Source organism: Gossypium arboreum, chromosome 13 (genome assembly GCF_025698485.1).
Source record: "Gossypium arboreum isolate Shixiya-1 chromosome 13, ASM2569848v2, whole genome shotgun sequence".
NCBI lineage: Eukaryota > Viridiplantae > Streptophyta > Magnoliopsida > Malvales > Malvaceae > Gossypium > Gossypium arboreum.
Window position 1 is genome coordinate 111,964,754 of NC_069082.1, and position 18,523 is coordinate 111,983,276.

General features: G+C 32.6%; 4 protein-coding genes across 5 annotated transcripts; 1 reads left to right on the forward strand and 3 right to left on the reverse strand.

Moving 5' to 3' along the window:
• The first annotated feature begins 7 nt into the window (after positions 1–7).
• On the forward strand, positions 8–6,726 carry LOC108461884 (protein disulfide-isomerase 5-3-like). Of its 2 annotated transcripts, none has more exons than XM_017761860.2 (15): positions 8–212; positions 672–762; positions 1,029–1,123; positions 2,906–2,963; positions 3,321–3,505; positions 3,638–3,695; positions 4,187–4,227; positions 4,318–4,392; positions 4,711–4,767; positions 5,132–5,198; positions 5,309–5,443; positions 5,578–5,799; positions 6,102–6,263; positions 6,354–6,431; positions 6,527–6,726. In XM_017761860.2, the coding sequence occupies exons 1-15, from the start codon at positions 172–174 to the stop codon at positions 6,602–6,604; spliced, it is 1,443 nt and encodes a 480-aa protein (XP_017617349.1). In that variant the 5' UTR covers positions 8–171; the 3' UTR covers positions 6,605–6,726. The 2 variants fall into 2 exon arrangements, with proteins under 2 accessions (XP_017617349.1, XP_017617350.1); XM_017761861.2 differs by having other exon boundaries at positions 14–212; positions 676–762.
• An 865-nt stretch (positions 6,727–7,591) lies between these two features.
• On the reverse strand, positions 7,592–8,737 carry LOC108463305 (early nodulin-like protein 3). Its single transcript, XM_017763255.2, has 2 exons — positions 8,433–8,737; positions 7,592–8,322 (listed from the first exon to the last, which is right to left on the reverse strand). The coding sequence occupies exons 1-2, from the start codon at positions 8,632–8,634 to the stop codon at positions 7,871–7,873; spliced, it is 654 nt and encodes a 217-aa protein (XP_017618744.1). The 5' UTR covers positions 8,635–8,737; the 3' UTR covers positions 7,592–7,870.
• A 546-nt stretch (positions 8,738–9,283) lies between these two features.
• Positions 9,284–12,088, reverse strand: LOC108462681 (COBRA-like protein 10). The gene is made up of 3 exons (XM_017762601.2): positions 11,233–12,088; positions 9,745–11,168; positions 9,284–9,657 (listed from the first exon to the last, which is right to left on the reverse strand). The coding sequence occupies exons 1-2, from the start codon at positions 11,810–11,812 to the stop codon at positions 9,751–9,753; spliced, it is 1,998 nt and encodes a 665-aa protein (XP_017618090.1). The 5' UTR covers positions 11,813–12,088; the 3' UTR covers positions 9,284–9,657; positions 9,745–9,750.
• A 2,804-nt stretch (positions 12,089–14,892) lies between these two features.
• On the reverse strand, positions 14,893–16,764 carry LOC108461222 (protein translation factor SUI1 homolog 2-like). The gene is made up of 5 exons (XM_017760977.2): positions 16,503–16,764; positions 15,647–15,729; positions 15,352–15,557; positions 15,213–15,266; positions 14,893–15,115 (listed from the first exon to the last, which is right to left on the reverse strand). The coding sequence occupies exons 2-5, from the start codon at positions 15,681–15,683 to the stop codon at positions 15,071–15,073; spliced, it is 342 nt and encodes a 113-aa protein (XP_017616466.1). The 5' UTR covers positions 15,684–15,729; positions 16,503–16,764; the 3' UTR covers positions 14,893–15,070.
• Positions 16,765–18,523: the final 1,759 nt, after the last annotated feature.

Here is an 18,523-nt window from a genome sequence, read left to right on the forward strand (position 1 = left end):
AAAAAACACGCACGAGAGTTACGTAGTTAAATGCCTTTTGCTCATCTCTATAAAATAGAAAAGGCTCTTCTTCGTTGCCGGATATCTGCTTGGGATTTAAATTCCATTTTCTTTGTTTTCTCGAACATTTCTATTTAAAAATCTGATTTTGATTTATTAATATCAGAAGCAATGTTTTCTTCAAGCAAGATCAAATCCGTCGATTTCTACAGGTTCAGATCTTTCTTTTCTCTTTTTGATTCATCGCATTCTTTTGTTTTATATATATTTTTTAATTTATCTCATGATTGACTCAAAAGAATGGATCTGAGCATTTTTTAGAAAGACTTAAACTAATCTCTATTTGCTACATTTGGATTGAAATTTCGTTTATTTGTTCACTGGGAAATGAAAATAAATTGTTGCTTTCTAGCACTGGATTGTATTCGCTTCAATAGTTTTGGAGAAACTCTTGTTTGGTTGCTGAAAGATTGATAGTAATTTGGTGAATGAGTTGAAATTCTTCTTCTTCAATATCGTGTATTCTTTTTTCCTATTGAGGTTTAAGCATACCGCATTGACTCCATCTGCTGAAATGCTTAGTTTTTCTTATTCGGAGTTTAAGTAAATTTTATAATGATAATTCTGCTTCTATAAAGTTCCTCTTTTTTATTTCTTTCATTTCTGTACAGGAAGATCCCTAGAGATTTGACAGAGGCATCATTATCTGGTGCAGGGTTATCCATTATAGCAGCACTTGCTATGATGTTTTTATTTGGAATGGTAGGCAGCCTTTCTTTTTACACTCCAACTTAAACTCGATCTGATTTGACGCGCTTGACTTGTAGTTTGTTTGTTTTTTTCACCCCGAACAACAGTTATGGTCCAACATTCTTTCATCGTATTAGTTGTTGTCATTTCCTTGCCTTTGCTCTGATGATAATTATAAGATATATTTGTAGTTTATTACTTCAAATTTTGCCTTGTAATGAAAGCATTTCTGTTTTCTTCACTTACACCCATTTTAATCTATTAAATTTCTTTTGCAGGAATTGAATGATTATTTAACAGTCAGCACGACAACATCTATTGTTGTTGACAATAGTTCTGACGGGGACTTTCTACGCATTGATTTCAACATCAGGTGCATTAATTTCCCGTGGCAATGTTCTCTTGGTTGTAATGTCTTTTCGTAGTTAAAGTCTTAAGCTTTATGTGGTATTACTTGCCATACAATCTTGTTATTGGATCTTGAAGTAAGACTATTTTTGGCATTTTCAGTGTTTGGTATGATTGATCACCCAAAAACCCATAATGGCCTCCACCTACTGACAACTCGGTGATCTTTTGTGTCAATGATCTTTGATGACTTGAGTAATTAGATAACTTAGCTGGGTGGTAATTTAATTCCCATCCAAAAGAGGGTAAAACTTTTATCAACAAAGTAATATGTTACTATTACTCAAATGTACAGTTGAAATTTTTCATATTAGAAATTTTAGTTTTCCAAAATAATAGTCATTGTATCAATTTCAAAATCTGTGTATGTATATATATATATATATATTCTGTTTTCTTCTTCTTTTTTTAAATAATCTTGTAATGTCATATGCATAGGTGGCAAAATGATTATGAACTGGGAATCCCTCCAATTGTACCATAAAGTCAAAACCAAACAAAAAATGGTCCATGCCCAAAATAATTTGAGCTTGAGAATAATTAAGCCTAAGAAATCCCGAACCAAAAATTAATTGAGCCTGATCTGAACTGAGGCCAACCTGATTTTAAACCCGGATTTAATGCCAAAAATAAGTGGTTGAATTGTAGTTAATTAATTCTTTTATAAAACAAAATCTTTAATTATTAACTTTATTATAATATCTTTTTACTGATTTATCTAAGAAATTTAAATTTTAATATATGTATTAAAATAATATTTTATTGAAAATTGTATTTTGATGTGTAACTTTAACCTCTTAAGTCTTATGTATTGATGAATCTACCATCTAAATAAGTATGTTAAATATTTATTTCTGACAGTTGTTTGTAGCAGTGGTTGGAACTCCTATCACTCACTTAGATGATACAGGTTTTAACATTGTCATCCCCTCTGCCAATATTGTATTAATAAAACTAATATTTATTGTCTAATTATTAACAATTAGTTTAAAATTAAATCAACATTAAAATAATAAAATAAAAATGAGTAATTGATTTTTAATAAAGGATAATTGTTTTTTCTTAGAATTTAAAGAATAAAATGGTGATTATTATTTTTAATTCTTCTAAAAGGAATTTTTGAATGTAATTCATTGTTCTTAAATTTTAATATGATATATATTTTCTCTCATATATTTCCATATGTAATATGTTTAAATTGTTTGAAATAACATATTAAAAGTCAAGACTATTAACTTATTAGTTAGAAGCTTAAAAACAACCATGCTACTAATTTTATATGAGATAACGAAATAAATAAAAAAGTGTAAGAAATGGAAAACTTAATTAGTATGAGATCTATTGCATAACACACATATAGTTATATTACCAACAGTTTACTAGCAAATGAACAATGGGATAACATTAGCAATTCCCCATGCAATATGCTCCAACCTCTGTTGCAATATTTTTACTTGACTACCTAATGAGCAATAAGATAACATTTCATAGTGGTTCTTACAATACTTTGTGCTGCTTTCGAGCTTTCTATACAGGTTTCTTTCTTTTCAAAAGAAAAAATGTTGCGCTCAAATTGCTACATGTCAGTCAAGATTTATTTGGACATACTTTTGTGGATTTTCTTCAAAAATGTCATAGGTTGATATACTGTCAGTGATATTAGTATGCATGTGACTTTTCGTTTCCGTAATACCCTTGAACATTGTTTGACCTTTATTTTTGGCTGACTGTTCCAAGTGATCTCCAGTTTTCCAGCGCTCTCATGTGAATTTGCATCCGTTGACGTGAGTGATGTCTTGGGAACTGTAAGTTTCTATTGTCAGATGTCTTCCATTTGCTGAATTTAATTGAAAAAGAAAACCTATACTTCTATCTAGCTGTAAATATCTTACACGGATGGTCCTTACCTTGCTTTGAAGTACTTTAATAGCTGCAAGTTTAGTAATGCACTTCAAATGCCTTTCATAGAAACTTATCTGACAATACTTTTATGCTGAAGAAACTGAAATAGACCACACCAACTTCACCTGGATATTGTGTTAATATTTGCCTGTCAATATTGTTTTCATACTTCTTTCTTCAAGATGCCTGATTGCTTTTCCTGAAGGGCATTTACCATTATATTTGGTCCATATGACTAAATCTGTGTCTTCTGTTTTCAGAACAGGTTGAATATAACAAAAACAATCCGAAAGTTTTCTATAGATCCAGATTTAAGACCCACTGGTGCTGAGTTTCGTTCCGGACCTCTTCCTCATTACATTAAGCATGGAGATGAAGTTGATGAAGAAACCAATGAAGGTTCTGTAGCATTAAATAGTGCTAGCTTTGACAAGCTTTCACATCAGTAAGTGGATTAATTCGAAGCTTCAAGCCATTTAATTTTGTGTTTATTACGTTCCCGCTGTGGACCCTTTTTGCTAAATGCCAATTTTGGTGATACCTATATTTACTTGATTTGATTTTTTTTTTTTTGAAGGTATCAAATTTTAGTTGTCAATTTTTATGCTCCTTGGTGCTACTGGAGTACTCGCCTGGTAATCTACTATTAGCATGCATGATTTGTCTTGAAGATACCTGCCGAAAGCATTATTTGTTTAGATCTTCAGCTGTGTAAAGTGGGCCCCATACATAACATTATACTGATATAGTTAAATCCTCTACTTTTAGTAATCCCTTTTGTGACTTTATGTTCATTTATATTAATAGCTCCTTTTTTTAGGATAAGTGTGCATTTTAATAGCCTTCTAATATACATTATAATGTGATATTTTCTCTAGTAGGAAGTTTGTGAGGTCCCGTATCTTAAATAAATGCATATTTGCCTCCATATTCTTAAAAAAATAGCATTTAGACTGAATTAATCACGTGCTGCTAAGGAGTATGAAATCTTAGGTGGAACTGATAGTAATGATATGCTTTGAGCTGTTATGAGTTACGACTAGTATATATGCTTCTTTTTACCACTGAATGCTTGGAGTGGCTTCTTAACTTATCAGTAGCCTCACCATGTTTTTTTGGGTTTCAGAAACCGTCATGGGAGAAAGCTGCCAAGATAATAAAGCAGAGGTCTGAGAATACATCATTTCTCTTCCATGGAACAAATTTATAAATAGTTTCTTGATTTGGCAATGAATTTTGCATCCTTGCATTTTACAGATATGATCCAGAAGTAGATGGGCGTATTCTTCTGGCAAAGGTTGATTGTACTGAAGAAGTTGACTTGTGTAGGAGGTATTTCCTTATTTGATGTTCTATGACATGTAAATTAATGCTTTCTTGTTCGAGAATATCATTATATGTCATTATTTGACCACTAATGGCATTGTTGCATTCTGATCTCTTCGATGTTTCAAATACATATCAATATTTATCACTGCATATATTTAAACTGGGCTTTCTTGCTTCTAGTATAGAATTATTTCCCAAATATTGCATCTTTTTCATAGCTTTTCCACAAGTTTATTCTTTTCTCTTTCTCATTTTTTTTTTCTTTTCTGCTATATTAACTACTATTGTGCTCACTTGTTCTGTCTTCTTCTCGACACACAGAAATCACATTCAAGGGTACCCATCCATTCGAATTTTTCGTAAAGGCAGTGATGTGAGGTAAAAGAGAGTATTATTTTACATATCTACTCTATCCTTAATATCAATGACTTGATGTCCCTTCTCAACTTTTCCCCGTTGTTCCTCACTCCCCCTTTTTTTTTAATGTGGCTTGATACTTGAGAATATTATATTTGCCAACAGCTGTTTGATCTGTTAGTAGAGTGTTGGACTTTTAGTTCTAGTTTTCAGGGGTCAAATCCTGGTAACATCAACTATTAATAAAAATATACTATCTGCCAATGTGTTAAGCTTCCACTTTTCTTTGACCCTTGTTACTTTCTTTTAGGCTATTTAGTGCTGCTGAACTTTATGATATGTGCAATACAGATTCACATTGTTCTCTGACTTGTATATATTTCAGGGAGACCCATGGACACCACGAGCATGAATCTTATTATGGAGATCGTGATACAGACACTCTGGTTAAGGTATGAATAAATTAGTTTTGAATTGGCCATTTGAGTTTATAGATCAGTTACAGAAATCTTACAAGATAAAGATGCATGAATGACCTAATGCAGTTGTCTGCTTCTTCCAGACGATGGAAGATTTGGTTGATTCTATTCCACAGGAGGACCAGAAGATAGCTTTAGAGGATAAATCTAATGTTACAAAAAGACCAGCACCATTGTCGGGAGGATGCAGAATTGAGGGCTACGTGCGTGTAAAGAAGGTTATAATTGTTATTTTAGATTAGTTTCTGACCGTTGGACTTATTTTGTTTATAATTAGTTTGTCCAATCAATTTTGTTTACCTTGAGATTAATGAGCAGTTTAGAATATTAAAATTTGAGTTGTACTTTGCAGGTTCCTGGCAACCTTATAATCTCTGCTCGATCAGGATCCCATTCTTTTGATGCTTCTAAAATGAACATGTCTCACGTCATAAGCCATCTTTCATTTGGTAAAACAGTTTCACCTCAGGTTTTGAATGATGTCAAGCGATTAATACCTTACCTTGGTAGGAGCCATGACAAGTTGAATGGTCGGTCATTCATCAATCACCGTGATTTAGATGCAAATGTTACTGTAAGTTTCCTCGTTCTTATGACCCTTTCTGTTCAATTGCTTATTTTACCTTTTAAGTTGGTCTTAGCCATGAATGTTTTGTATGCTTCTAAGTCAAAACAATTGATGCTTTTACCTTGTGGCTGATTAAGATAGGTGTAGACGTAGATTTTGATTGACAATAAAGAATATTCTGTTCTAACAAATCCACCTAAAATTTATAAAATAAAAATGTAACCAATTCTCAAATAAGAAATTAAGATTATTGTCATGTGTACAAGCTCATGACTCACAAGCCTCACCTTGCTTGATTGCATTTTCAGATAGAGCACTACCTTCAAGTAGTCAAAACAGAGGTCGTTACAACAAAATCTTCTCATGACCATAGAATTATCGAGGAATATGAGTACACAGCGCACAGCAGTCTGGCACAGAGCGTGTACATACCTGTTGCGAAGTTTCATTTTGAGTTATCTCCGATGCAGGTTATTCTTTAAACTATATAAACTTATATTTACCTTCTATTCTTGTTTTCCATTAATTTGAGCGGATTTTTCTTCCATTTTTGTACTCAGGTTTTGGTAACAGAAGACTCAAAATCATTTTCACATTTTCTCACCAATGTCTGCGCTATAATTGGAGGTGTTTTCACGGTTAGTATCTTACTAATATCCTCATCAGAACAGCATTTTCTTTTTTCGTTTCGGAACTTGCCTTGGATCAGTAAAATCTTCTCTATCAATTGCAGGTTGCTGGGATATTGGATTCAATTTTTCATAATACAATTAGGCTAATGAAAAAAGTAGAAATAGGCAAAAATTATTGATAGGCAGGCAAAAAGGAACTTGTTATTCTGTAGAGTTCTAATTAGTGAAGATTTTTCCAAGGGAACACAAGTCTAAATGTAGCCCTTTTATATATAAAATGAAGCCCAAGAATTTTATTTCACCTTCATTCTACTTGCTATAGTAGGAAGCTATGTTATCTGGACTTCCTTTTCCTCCTCCTCCTCCTTAAGTATTTTTGTTTAATATCTATGTTTAAACATATATCCGGGCATGAAAGTGAATTTTTTCACAAAATATGAAAAATATGTTTTAAGTATTAAGAATATCTACATCCGATAGGATTGATGTCTCTCAATTTTGATTTTGAGCAAATTAACCATTTTAAAAAAATTGGAGCAATTTAGTCTTTGTAAATTTTGAAGTGAACAATTAAAACAATTGATCATAGTGATAATGCTTTTATTAATTATATGTAATTTTAATTGATATAATTCACAAGTTTAGCTCTCCATATTTATATAGTGTGTAAACATTGACAAAATATATATATATATTGCTGGCTAAATTTATTAAATTTGTATTAAATGAAAGAATGTGTAAATATTGTGAGTTAATTTTATTAAATTTGAGATTAAATTGAAAAAATATGTAAATTTTGAGTGTTAAATTTATTTTTAAATTAATAAAAAGAATAGGTACCATGAACGAAGTGATTTATTGCTTTGAAAATTTGACGTCAAAATGGAGAGAAATGAGTGAAATATTTGTACCTGTGGGACATTATTTGAATGTAAGGTGGAATGCGAGTATTGGGGGGTCTCTTGTGACAATGGTGTGACTTATTTCGGCTAGTCAAGCACATTTATTCATTTTTATTGGAAAGTTTATATATTATAGTTGAGCTGGATAGTATCTTAATGTAGAATTACTGGTATTATACTGCTAATGATTTTTTTTTATTTTTTTTATGGAGGGGATTAAAAGAAAAGAGAAATAAAATATAGAGAGGGAGAAAAGAAAGCTGGTAACCCAAATCCACACAGTATACAAATCCATTTATTTTGTATCAGCTGGTAACCCAAATCCACACAGTATACAAATCCATTTATTTTGTATCACACCAAATACTATACAAAGTATCACATTCTTCCTTGATTATTTTAACAATCAATTTTCAAGAAAAACCCAGTTGAACCCAGTGAACAGTATCTGATGAAAATCAAACAAATAAGTGTTTTTTTTTTTAAAAAAAATTCAAGAAAAAAAAAACAGAGGAAACAAATGGAATTCATAATTTAAATCTTTCAGAATCCTAAAAGAAGAGTTGAAGCTGCAAATACTGCTCCCATAGAAGCAGTAACACTCATGAATACTGCAGAAGCTGCATTTGGTGGTTTAGATTCATCACTTGGTGCTGGTGTAGGGTTCTCAACCGTTCCAGCTGGTGGAGAACCACCGGAAGGTGCCGGAGACGGCATTATATCGATTGAACTCGAAGGCGGAGGTGAAGAAGGGTTGGTTTCGTTCGCGGTCGAAGAACGGTTGCTTCTATCGGCTAAAACGACCACCACCAACTTTTCGTTCTTTTTACAGTTGTCTTTGTTTCCACTGATGAAATAGTAAGGCCCTGAATGACTCAAGGAGAAAACAGTGTGTCCATCGGTGTAGCTGGACAGTGGTGATTCTACACTGCAGTTTTTGTAGGCATCTTCATTCACTTGTAGCACTGAATCATCGTTTGGCGTGTAGGTAAACACTGTGCCATTGTCACACACAACAACGAAAGTTATATGTATGCATGGTTATATGAACTAAACCCGAGTTTTTACAAATCACTTTAATGTTGACAAGTGACCAAGAACTTACCAAGTGAGTCCCCAATCTGAAATCTGTTTTTTTCTGCCCATTGGTTGTAATTTTCAGCATTGGTGCCATTGTGAAGGCCCCAGTTCACTGAGAAATCTCTTGCATAACCCTTCTGAATCATTAGCAGCATGAAAGAAAGCCCCAACCCCACTACATTAAAAGCTTTTCTTTGATAATCTGTTATCAAAATGGAGTTGGCCATTGCGAACCAAAGACTAATTGTTTCTTTGTACGAAGAAATGATGAAAAATGAAGTCTACAGAAGGGGTTGGCAACAATAGGTGGCAAGACAGGGCTTTTTGTAGGCTAACTTGCATGAAACCTTTACCAACTGTGGCAGAGAAGCTTTTGTGTCTTTTCCATATTCTTAACTTTTTCTTTGGATTTCTTGGCTTCTGGTGCAAAGCATAAATCCTCACCTTATTATAGTTTATAAAAATGAAGAGTGGAAATAACATAATGCTAACTCTCTCTTTTGAATCATTTTTATTACTTACTTTATCGAGGGTTTATGCTTTGCTTGATCTTAAACAAAGAATATTCATGTTTTTTTTCCTTGGGCAAAAACATTACCATCATGTATACATTAAGGGAGTTTGCATTCACATTACAGGAATTGTTTTTCCAAAGAACCATTGAATCCTAGTAATTTGTCTGAAGAAACGTATTTAAGCTTTGGGTTTATTTCAAAGTTCCTTCTGCCTCAAGTTATTCTTGAATTTTTAACCATTATGAAGAATCAGAATCAGAAAAAGAAACAATAATTTAAAAAAACCTTTAAAAAAATGAAGGAAAAAAAGAGAGAGATAGAGAATCTTTTGAGACAGAGACAGGTATGCACATCTTAAATCTGTTTAAAAACTCAAAAGTATTGCTTCTATGGAATTCCATTCCACATTTTTCATACATCTAAAACTTCTCACAAAATTCGAAGTTTCATTCAGATTGTTAACTCTATAATTTTCTGTATATGGTATATATATATATATATATAATCTTTACAGCTAAAAATTATATATTGCATGATATTAAAACAGGTCAGATTTGAGCTTCAGACCCATATTTTGAACAATTTTTTTCTTTTTTTTGTCTTTTTGGGTCTAAATTTTTTTTGTTTTAAATCTTTCAAAACATTGAACAGATGATTTTGTGATTGAACGAATAACCCGACTCTTCAATTCCGCCCTCCTCTGTATATCCATCAACAATGCATCATTTGATTTCCCTGAAGTATCAAAAAGAAGTAATGTGATGGATGGGTTTAGCTCAAAGTGTTACTGAGTTAAAATCATAAAAGAAGAAGAAGACTTGCCAATAATCATGAATGGAAAGGATATGTGATGAGCAAGAAAGCAATGGCAGAGAAGAAGAGGAGAGGCATGGATGAAAGAAGAATTGCAGCACTTGGTAAACTATCAGGCAAAGCACATTCTGCTCCATTGAAGAAGACTTTAGAAGGGAAGCCATCACCTTTTCTTATGTTAATTGCTTCAGGTTTCTTCTTGGTGAATGAAATAACGGATTGTTGTTTCCCAGGCACTTTAGGCTTACTATCACTGGACCCATTTTTTATTTCAATTAAATATTCCAACCCTTTCAAGCCTTGGAAGAAAATGGTGTTCTTAGGGGAAACCAGTTTGGTCCCATTGAATGAATACACATCGTCGTACCCAGAAGCTGCCTTTTTTAATTCAACAGCAGCGTACCAGTCTTTAAACTGTGTTTCTCCCCAGTTAAACAGTGTCATACGAGCAGTCCATCCAGCCTTATGATCGGAACTCACATGCCAGTTTATGCTAACCACACAATTATCAGGGCAAGGCATGGCTCTGGGCACCGGTTTTTTCTTCAGTTTTGCATACGCTTTGATCTTTGCCGTCCTGTTTTCAGCAGGGAGTAAAAGCGCATCTGGTGGAAGCAACATCGCCCGAGAACTCGGATTGCATTTATCGGTTTGGCTATCGTCACATCCGCAAGCGCACGTACTGCACGGAACCGCCCCGTTGCTGTAATAAGCCGTGAAGGAAACGCAGCACTTGGCTCTCTTCTTCTTCGGTTTGGTCATATTGCACACAACTTGCCAACTTGCTACCGCGTAGGTTTTGGCGCCGGTTCCGGTGGCTTCGGGGAATGCGGAGGGGTCGACTCGGACGGGCGCACTGCAATGGTAATGAGCACTGACTAAGCTAGTGATGTTCCATCTTTGGGGTGGATACAAGACGGTTTTGGGTGTATCAGGGGGTAGTTTGTACACCCTTAATTGAAATACAGCCCTTGCATTGTTTTCATCCATCACGGGTGACACTAGAGAGCCGTTTTTACAACAATTAGGAATATGCCCAATCTCGGTATCATTAGCTTTTTCAAGTGGCAAATCCGAAATCACAGGCCTTTTCTCACAGTTCATCACTTGGCTGAAATCGAAGCCCTTGAGGTATTGGCCGGGTAAGCCGAAAATACAATCGGAGTACTCGATTCTCCGAGTGTAAGCTCCTCTCATGGAATGAATGAACTCGCCTCTCATCCATTCCCAAGTCAAGTTCCAGTTATCAAGCCGACTTAAGGTACCATCATTATCTATGGTTACTTGAGCCTCATAGCTCCCTTCATAAGATTTAAGAACATCATACATCAAGTTCACGTCTCCATATTGCCTAGGCGTGTACTTTCCTTTCGCAGACTGGTTCAGACTCTTGTACTTTGGGTCCTTGTGGCAACATGTGGTCAAAAATGTACCTGTATAATCAAACAAAACAATTTAACAATCATGAAAATAACCAAAAATAATAAAAAGACTTACGATATGTAGTAAGCATAGGGCATTTCCAGCCGTCGTTAGCGAGCCTGATGGACTTGGGGAGGGGAATTGCTTTTTCGTTCAATCCAAACATGGTACCGGTGAATTCAATCTCAGTCGACATCTTTGTTAAATCCCCAGCAGTATCAACGGAGGTCTTGAGATCCGTGTTGGGGTACCCTGATAAGGTTGCACCCTTTTCGACCTTCGCTGGAAAATCACCAGCACCGTCGACGAGGATGGCGTTCGTCGCCGATACCAGTACCTCTCTGTGTTGAAACCTAATGAACATCTTCCATCCTTTTAACTCTTCTAACCCAGTATTCACTAGGGTAGCCTTGGATTTAAACGACCATGCTTGAGCTGTAACGTTTTTTACGTGGGGTAACTCTTTATTCCTTTCCGTGAATGTATACATCAAGAATATACCGTTACATTTGTCTTGTCCCGGTGGATTTTTTTCCTTTGGCTCCTCTTCTTCATCATAGTCGTCATAGTCGTCCGGAGCACCGTAACATATCTGATTTCTTAAAGACAGAAATAGAAACGCAAGACATATGAGTTTCATCCATGGCATTTTCATGCCTGCTTTTTCTTAACCTTATCTTATATTATTTTTTCCTGAGATGGAGGTGGAAACGGAGGGGGAGCGCCGCGCAGCGACGACGCGGCAAAGAGGAGGGGAATTTCTGAGTGAAACCCTATGAAAATTTGGGATGGAAGGGTTATATAGAAGAAATAAATGGGAGATTAAGTGGAGCAAAATTCTCTTCCTCTAGTTTCAGCGGCTGGTTCGGACAAGATAATTAAATATTATGGTGGTTTCAATTCTTGTAGTAAGAATGTTTTTTAGTTTTTTTGCTATTTTTAGTTGTGGTTGATCAACTATGTCGTTTCTTCGGATTGTCCAAATTCGTTTCTTTTTTTACCCCCCAAAAATTGGGTTTTGATCTTAAATCGGATTAATGTGGTTTTATATTCTTGTTTGTCGAATTCTAATGAACACTGCACCACTCTCTTGCTTGTTGTCTCAACATGTCCCATCTTCTTGTTAATCATCTTAGACCCTAAACGTTTTATTGTTTGAAGAACTTGTTATCATCTTTTCTTGTGCTCAGCCTATGAATTGCAATGTGTAATTAATTAAAATTTAATTGTTGATGTAAGAGCAAACAAACTCATGAAAACATTGCATGTATTATTGCTCAAAGAAGGTGGTCGAGAAAGTAGGTTATTTCAGGTTTTTTCTCATATGGAGAGATAGTTTGAAATTAATTAATAATAATATGAGAAAGAAAAAAAGGTAAATTAGATTGTGAGTAAAATGAAATTCAAATACATAAATGCATCATATTAAGAATACTAAATGCACTGCAATAATTTATCAAGGTGCTGTGATCAATTTTGAGTTAGTGTCGAGTTAACTTATGACTCCAACTCTATTAACAACATTATCAATATTAGAAATTCTTTTACAATTGCATGTGCGTGGTTTCCACATCTATAGAATACAAGGATGTGTTTAAAATAAAATATAATAAATAATAAAATATATGGTTTGAAACTAATAATAACACATATGCAATATGATAAGTAAAAATTGTAAATTAATATGAGCACTATTCAAATTAAAAGTGATGATTTATCATCTTACAAATTTAATTATTCATAAGCACTATTCAAATTAAAAGTGATGATTTATCATCCAATGAATACATTTTCATAGGGCATGTTTCTTCCAAGGAGTATGTCCAATATGAAGCGTTGTGGCTTTTCAAATTGTATTCATTGAGTGCATATAAATAGAAGTATTATGATGCTCACAAAATATACAATTACTATCAATCTTATTTTCAGAAGATAGAGTAAGAATTAGGAAATTCCTTGATTTTGCTAATCAAAGGAAATTCAAAATATCATTGTATTCCGAGAGAACCTTGGTCTTAACCCTCTAGTAACTTTGTGTGGGGGCAAATAGTTCTCTTTGGAAAGTGTCATTCATGCTTTGAAGTTTACTATTTATTTCCACACAAGTCTCAGGTTCTATCGTCGCTACTCAAATATCCAACACAATATGTATGAAATTAAAATAAAAAGATTAGTTTAAATTGTGAGTAAAAAACTCAAATATATAAATACATTAGATTAATAATAATAAATGCACTCCAATTATATAGTACTTTTAGAGTACGTAAAAAGTTAATCGAAGAAAAATCAACATTAGAATTTAAATTATGGCACATTCACTATGTTTGTGAAAAACAAAATTATATCACAAATATATTTGTAAAAGTTGATAAGAAATAATATTGTTGGATGGTAAGATATAAATGTGAGTGAAATGCTAAGGAGACATGAGTTTAAATTTTGCTATATATGTGAATTTTCTATTTTTCATATAAAATAAATGTAATAAAAAATACCCTCAAAGTAATACAAATTATTTTGTAATGTGATGATGATATTTTCATCTTTTCCCAATTGAGATAAAATTAATATTTTATTAAAGAAAATAATATCAGTTCAAATTCAACCTCATGCAATTTTTAAAAATAAAAAATTAAAATACCCTTAAATAATATAACTTATTTAATTATAAGACGTTTTGGTAATTTTCCTAATTAAGTCGGTGTCCAATTGACTTGAGACACCAACTTAGTAAAAGAATTAAATAATAAGTACGGATATACAATTGATGGATGTGATAAAATATAAATAATACAATTAAAATGCACATACTACATTAAAATTTAGGATTTATTAATATAAATAGCATCAGCATATAAATTCTTATTGATTTTTAAATAAAAATTAAAATACCTTCTAATAATATATATATATATATATATATATAAGTTATTTGAGTGAGGCACTCATATTTAGATCTAGTGTTTATGCATTTTATTTTTACATAATATTCTATATTTATATAAGTATTGATTTTTTAAGAGAAAATATTAATTGATATTATATTCCTATAAATTTGACACTTAACCCAAATGTAAGCTGGAAACAGCTATATAGCTCCTAAGAGACTGAAATCTTACCACTGTTACCATACATTTATATGTGGCTTTACTGAGTCAGATCCAAATATAGTTATGGACTGATTATATTTTAAAAATTGTACTTTAATTCTAATCTTATATTGCATTGGAAAACAGACCCTGTCCTTTAATTTTAATCTCAGGATTTAAGGATCCGAATCCAAGTAGGCCTCGAAATTCTAGAATTTGAAGTTCCGAGTTTTGGGTGTGATATAATTATAAAGAAATTAAAAATTAATTATTATAAATATAATATAATATTAAATTTGATAAAAATAGAATAAAGTTGGGGATGTTAAGAAACTGGATTTTGCGTGGTTCACCATTTTCTATTGCATAAATCCGCCAGACAACATTTTAATGAAAAAACAAATGATACTAATTTAATTATAGCATCATTCTTGGGATTAATACGAAACATCATGATGTCCAATTGAAAAACCCAATCTTTTATCATTTTTTACTAGTCACATAAAAAGCTAAAAAAAAATTATACTAAATCCCAGTATCAAGCTTGTGACTGTAGACATCCAGCTCGGCAAATTACTTCTCTGATTACTATATGTCATTTTTCTTCACCCATACTAATTGCCAAAATAAGCACCAAACCACAGAATATTTCAACACATATAAAGGTCTAATATAATCAACATAGCCAAACAAACTTCCAAACATATCATAATCATCCACTGAACTGGAAAGCACATGTAACACAACATGCATACTTTGTCATCCAACCAACTTAGATATGTCCTAATCAGATAGATAGTATTTCCTGCTTCCACAGCACAGGCTTAGAAACCGTGGATTTTGATGTTTTCCTTCTTCACTATGCCAGCCTGATCAATAACCAAAGACAAAATGCAAATTTCCAACTTTACCACCACACGTTTTGCATAAACACGAGAAGCTTTCAAAAACACACTTATGAATTACCTGAACAAGGAAGGTTGATACATTCTTACGCTGGTCACCTTGAAGTTGAATCACCTAAATACATACCGCAAAATAACAGACTAAACAATTGGGTTCCAATAACAGATACAGATATAAGGTAAGGGGTTACGGGACACACCTGTCCTAATTCAGGGTCCTGGACCACGGTCCCATTGCAGCAAAACTCCTTCTTCAGGTCTTTAAGTATCTTGTTATAGCTGAATTCTTTCTTCAACCCCTGGACAGTTGTCAGGCTTTTGCGACCATTCCTCTGCTGAATACGAATATGCACATACTCCTTTGCACCCGCACCTGAGTCCTCAGCATTTGCATCAGCAAAGGGATCTAACACAACAAATACACACGTTATTAACAAGGACAGGCGGCAGATCAAGGACAAAGGTAAATATTTGGAAGTTAAGATGAAATCATACCGAAGGCAGTAGGAATTTGAACGTCAAGATCAGACATGAAACTTAGTTTGATCAAAGAGGCCTAACAAACCACAAGCTCAGACCTGAAAAATGCAGATCAATAGATCATCAGATTCAACATAAACCCCTATCAAGAATAATAACAGTTTTCACGCCAAACAAAAAGAAAAAGTAAGATTCAATTGGGCAACCAAAAAATAGTGGAGAATCTCAGTGCTTCTCATCAACTAATTAATCAATAAACAACAACCTCACAAATCTCGCATAAACAAGAATAGGCTGTACAATAATTGTAAATTCAAAACCATAGGCTGTACAAAACACAAGAACCATATAAACCTAACAAGACGGAAACTTGGTCGCGATAACCAAGATTCGGCCTAGAAGATTAAAGTCTTTAAGTTTCGAATTAACAATTTGATCTTCTGACTTCCTCCAAGAAGTAGAATACGAAATAGAATTAAAATAAAAGACAAATTGTTGAATCCATGCAAAATACTGCAACTTGATTACAGATATCATCAAAGAATCAACTAACAAGTTTATTAAAAACAAGCCCAAACATGAAAAAACTAAAGATTCACTATTTAAACAACGTATCTCAAAAATAAACAAAGAAAAAGTCACCATGAATCATTAAATTTTGTACCCTTCACTTCAGACATAAATTTTCTCAATCCAAATTAATTATATACAAGTAGCATGCCATTTAAAGAAATAAATATAAATTTTGATCATATAATCAAAACCCAAGATCAGAAAAACCTAAGTTCAATCAACGACCTATAAAGAAACGATGTTTAACCCACAAAAGAAAGGGGGAAATCAATTGAAGAAAATAGAGCTGCAAACTTACCTGATTCAAAGATTTTAGGGCTTCTTTTAGATGATTGAACTCTGGATTATCAAAAAATAATCAGAAAAGTTAGAAAAGCCCTAAAAACCGGATAGAGTCTGAGGGGGTGGTGGAGTTTAATTATTTCGTTGAGAAAGGCGAGGAAATTATAAGGAAAGGGCTACACAATTATTTTATTAATTTTTAAGATTTGTTTTTTTTTTATTTTCGGAAGTTGCACGCAACTTAATGTGATGGGAATCTGTAATCGTGAGATTATGATGAGGGAACTGTACTCGCTTGGGAAAACCTTTTTATGATAAACATGTAAACGTGGCGTTTGATGAAATCGAGCGTGAGTTTCACGGTCAAGGGAAAAGTTGAAAACGGCGTGGTTTTATTAATCATAAAATCAGCACGTGTAGGTGGTGGTGGTCGTTGTTTGGACATGGTTTAGGAGGGAACTAGATTCAATTTGGATAAGGTTGGAACATGATTCCAAATGTCAGCCCACCAAAGACACTGACAATGCAGACTGCAGAGTTTTAACATCCGTAGGCCCAACTTTAAATTTGTTAAGATTCTTCTTTCTTTTTTCTCCTTTTTCCACTTTCTTTTAATTTGAAAATTTTTACTTTATAAGAAAGGGTAAACTATTCAATTTGTCACTTAATTTTTAGAAACTTTCATTTTAGTCATTTCAGAAAAAAAATTTTCAATTTTGCCACCTAATTTTTAGTATGCTTTCATTTTAGTCATCTAAGTGTTCAATTCTTAATGAAGGTTAACTGTACATGTCAAATCATGTTTGCATTTTCATTTTAGTTACTCAACTTCTAAGTCGCTTTCATTTTAGTTATGGAAAAAAAATTCTAAGTTTTGATTTAGGTAAAAAAAATTAAGGATTAAAGTGAAAAGTAATAGAAACTAAAATAATGCATTAAAATTTAATCTCTTTCTAAATTTTAAATTTTTATTTTATATTTCTAAATTATCATTAAGGAATTAACTCAAATAACTTATATTTAATAATTGTCTATGAAACATAATTTTTTAATTATGTAATCTTGAATATTCCATACTAAACTAAACGAAAAATAAATAAATTCCTTAATTAAGTAATCAATTAATTCGGGTAAATAAGTGATGAAAATAATTATGGGTTTTGTTTAATATGGAAGATAAAATCAATTAATTAATTAAAATGAATTTTCTTTTCTTTTAGCTTAGTACAAAAGATTTAAGAACATATAATAAAAAAATTAGGTTTCATAGACAATTATTAAAGATGAGTTGTTTGATTTGATTTTAATTTTTAAAATGGGCAATTTACTAAAAAAACCCTTTTTTTCGTTAATTACTGAAATTGTCGACTTTTTTATTATTTACAAAAAATGACCGTTTTCCCCAAAAGCGCGTCCACGTCAGTGCAGAGTCAAGGGGCATGTCAGCAAAACGCGTCCTTGGGGGAGCGTTTTGTCCACGTCAACACAAATCACTTCCTCGTGGACACACTTTGCTGATGTGGCAAAAATGCTCCCCCAAGGAAGCGTTTTACCCTGTGTTTAAATTTTTAAAAAAAGTTATTTTTTAAAATATTATAAAAATAGACTACTTTTTTTAAAATTTTACAAGAATAAATCTTAAAAAAGATTTAAAGTGATAACACCACGTTTTTTAAGGTGTCACCAATTAATATGGAAACAAAATTTACAAAGCAAATCTTTATATAGACTCAAAGTTTTATTTCCCTTGTTTTCTTAAGCAATGTGGGATATAAGATATGTGTATATATAGACTCATGAATAGGTTTGCAGCTTGTTTCTAAATAATGTGGGATTCCTTCATCTTTCAACTAACAATATGAGACTAAATGTTACACTATATTTACAATTTTTTACAAAGCAATTTCTATTTTATTTATATTTTGTTAATATTTTCTCATAATATAAAATTATCTTTTGAAATATTTATTCTTGTTGCATTTTAGAATTGTTAACATATACAAAAGAACTATTAAAAAGAGAACAAATTGCACATAT

Bases quoted from the DNA above. Each gene is read 5' to 3' on its own strand.
- LOC108461884 (XM_017761860.2), top strand. From the start codon at position 172: ATGTTTTCTTCAAGCAAGATCAAATCCGTCGATTTCTACAG. The intron at 213-671 runs GTTCAGATCTTT...ATTTCTGTACAG, and splicing joins AAATCCGTCGATTTCTACAG to GAAGATCCCTAGAGATTTGA. The intron at 5,199-5,308 runs GTATGAATAAAT...TGCTTCTTCCAG, and splicing joins ATACAGACACTCTGGTTAAG to ACGATGGAAGATTTGGTTGA.
- LOC108463305 (XM_017763255.2), bottom strand. From the start codon at position 8,634: ATGGCCAACTCCATTTTGATAACAGATTATCAAAGAAAAGCTTTTAAT. The intron at 8,323-8,432 runs GTAAGTTCTTGG...ACAATGGCACAG, and splicing joins TCAGATTGGGGACTCACTTG to TGTTTACCTACACGCCAAAC.
- LOC108462681 (XM_017762601.2), bottom strand. From the start codon at position 11,812: ATGAAAATGCCATGGATGAAACTCATATGTCTTGCGTTTCTATTTCTG. The intron at 11,169-11,232 runs GTAAGTCTTTTT...TTGATTATACAG, and splicing joins CCCTATGCTTACTACATATC to GTACATTTTTGACCACATGT.
- LOC108461222 (XM_017760977.2), bottom strand. From the start codon at position 15,683: ATGTCTGATCTTGACGTTCAAATTCCTACTGCCTTCG. The intron at 15,558-15,646 runs GTATGATTTCAT...TTGTTGTGTTAG, and splicing joins TCAAATTCCTACTGCCTTCG to ATCCCTTTGCTGATGCAAAT. The intron at 15,267-15,351 runs GTGTGTCCCGTA...GTATGTATTTAG, and splicing joins AGGACCCTGAATTAGGACAG to GTGATTCAACTTCAAGGTGA.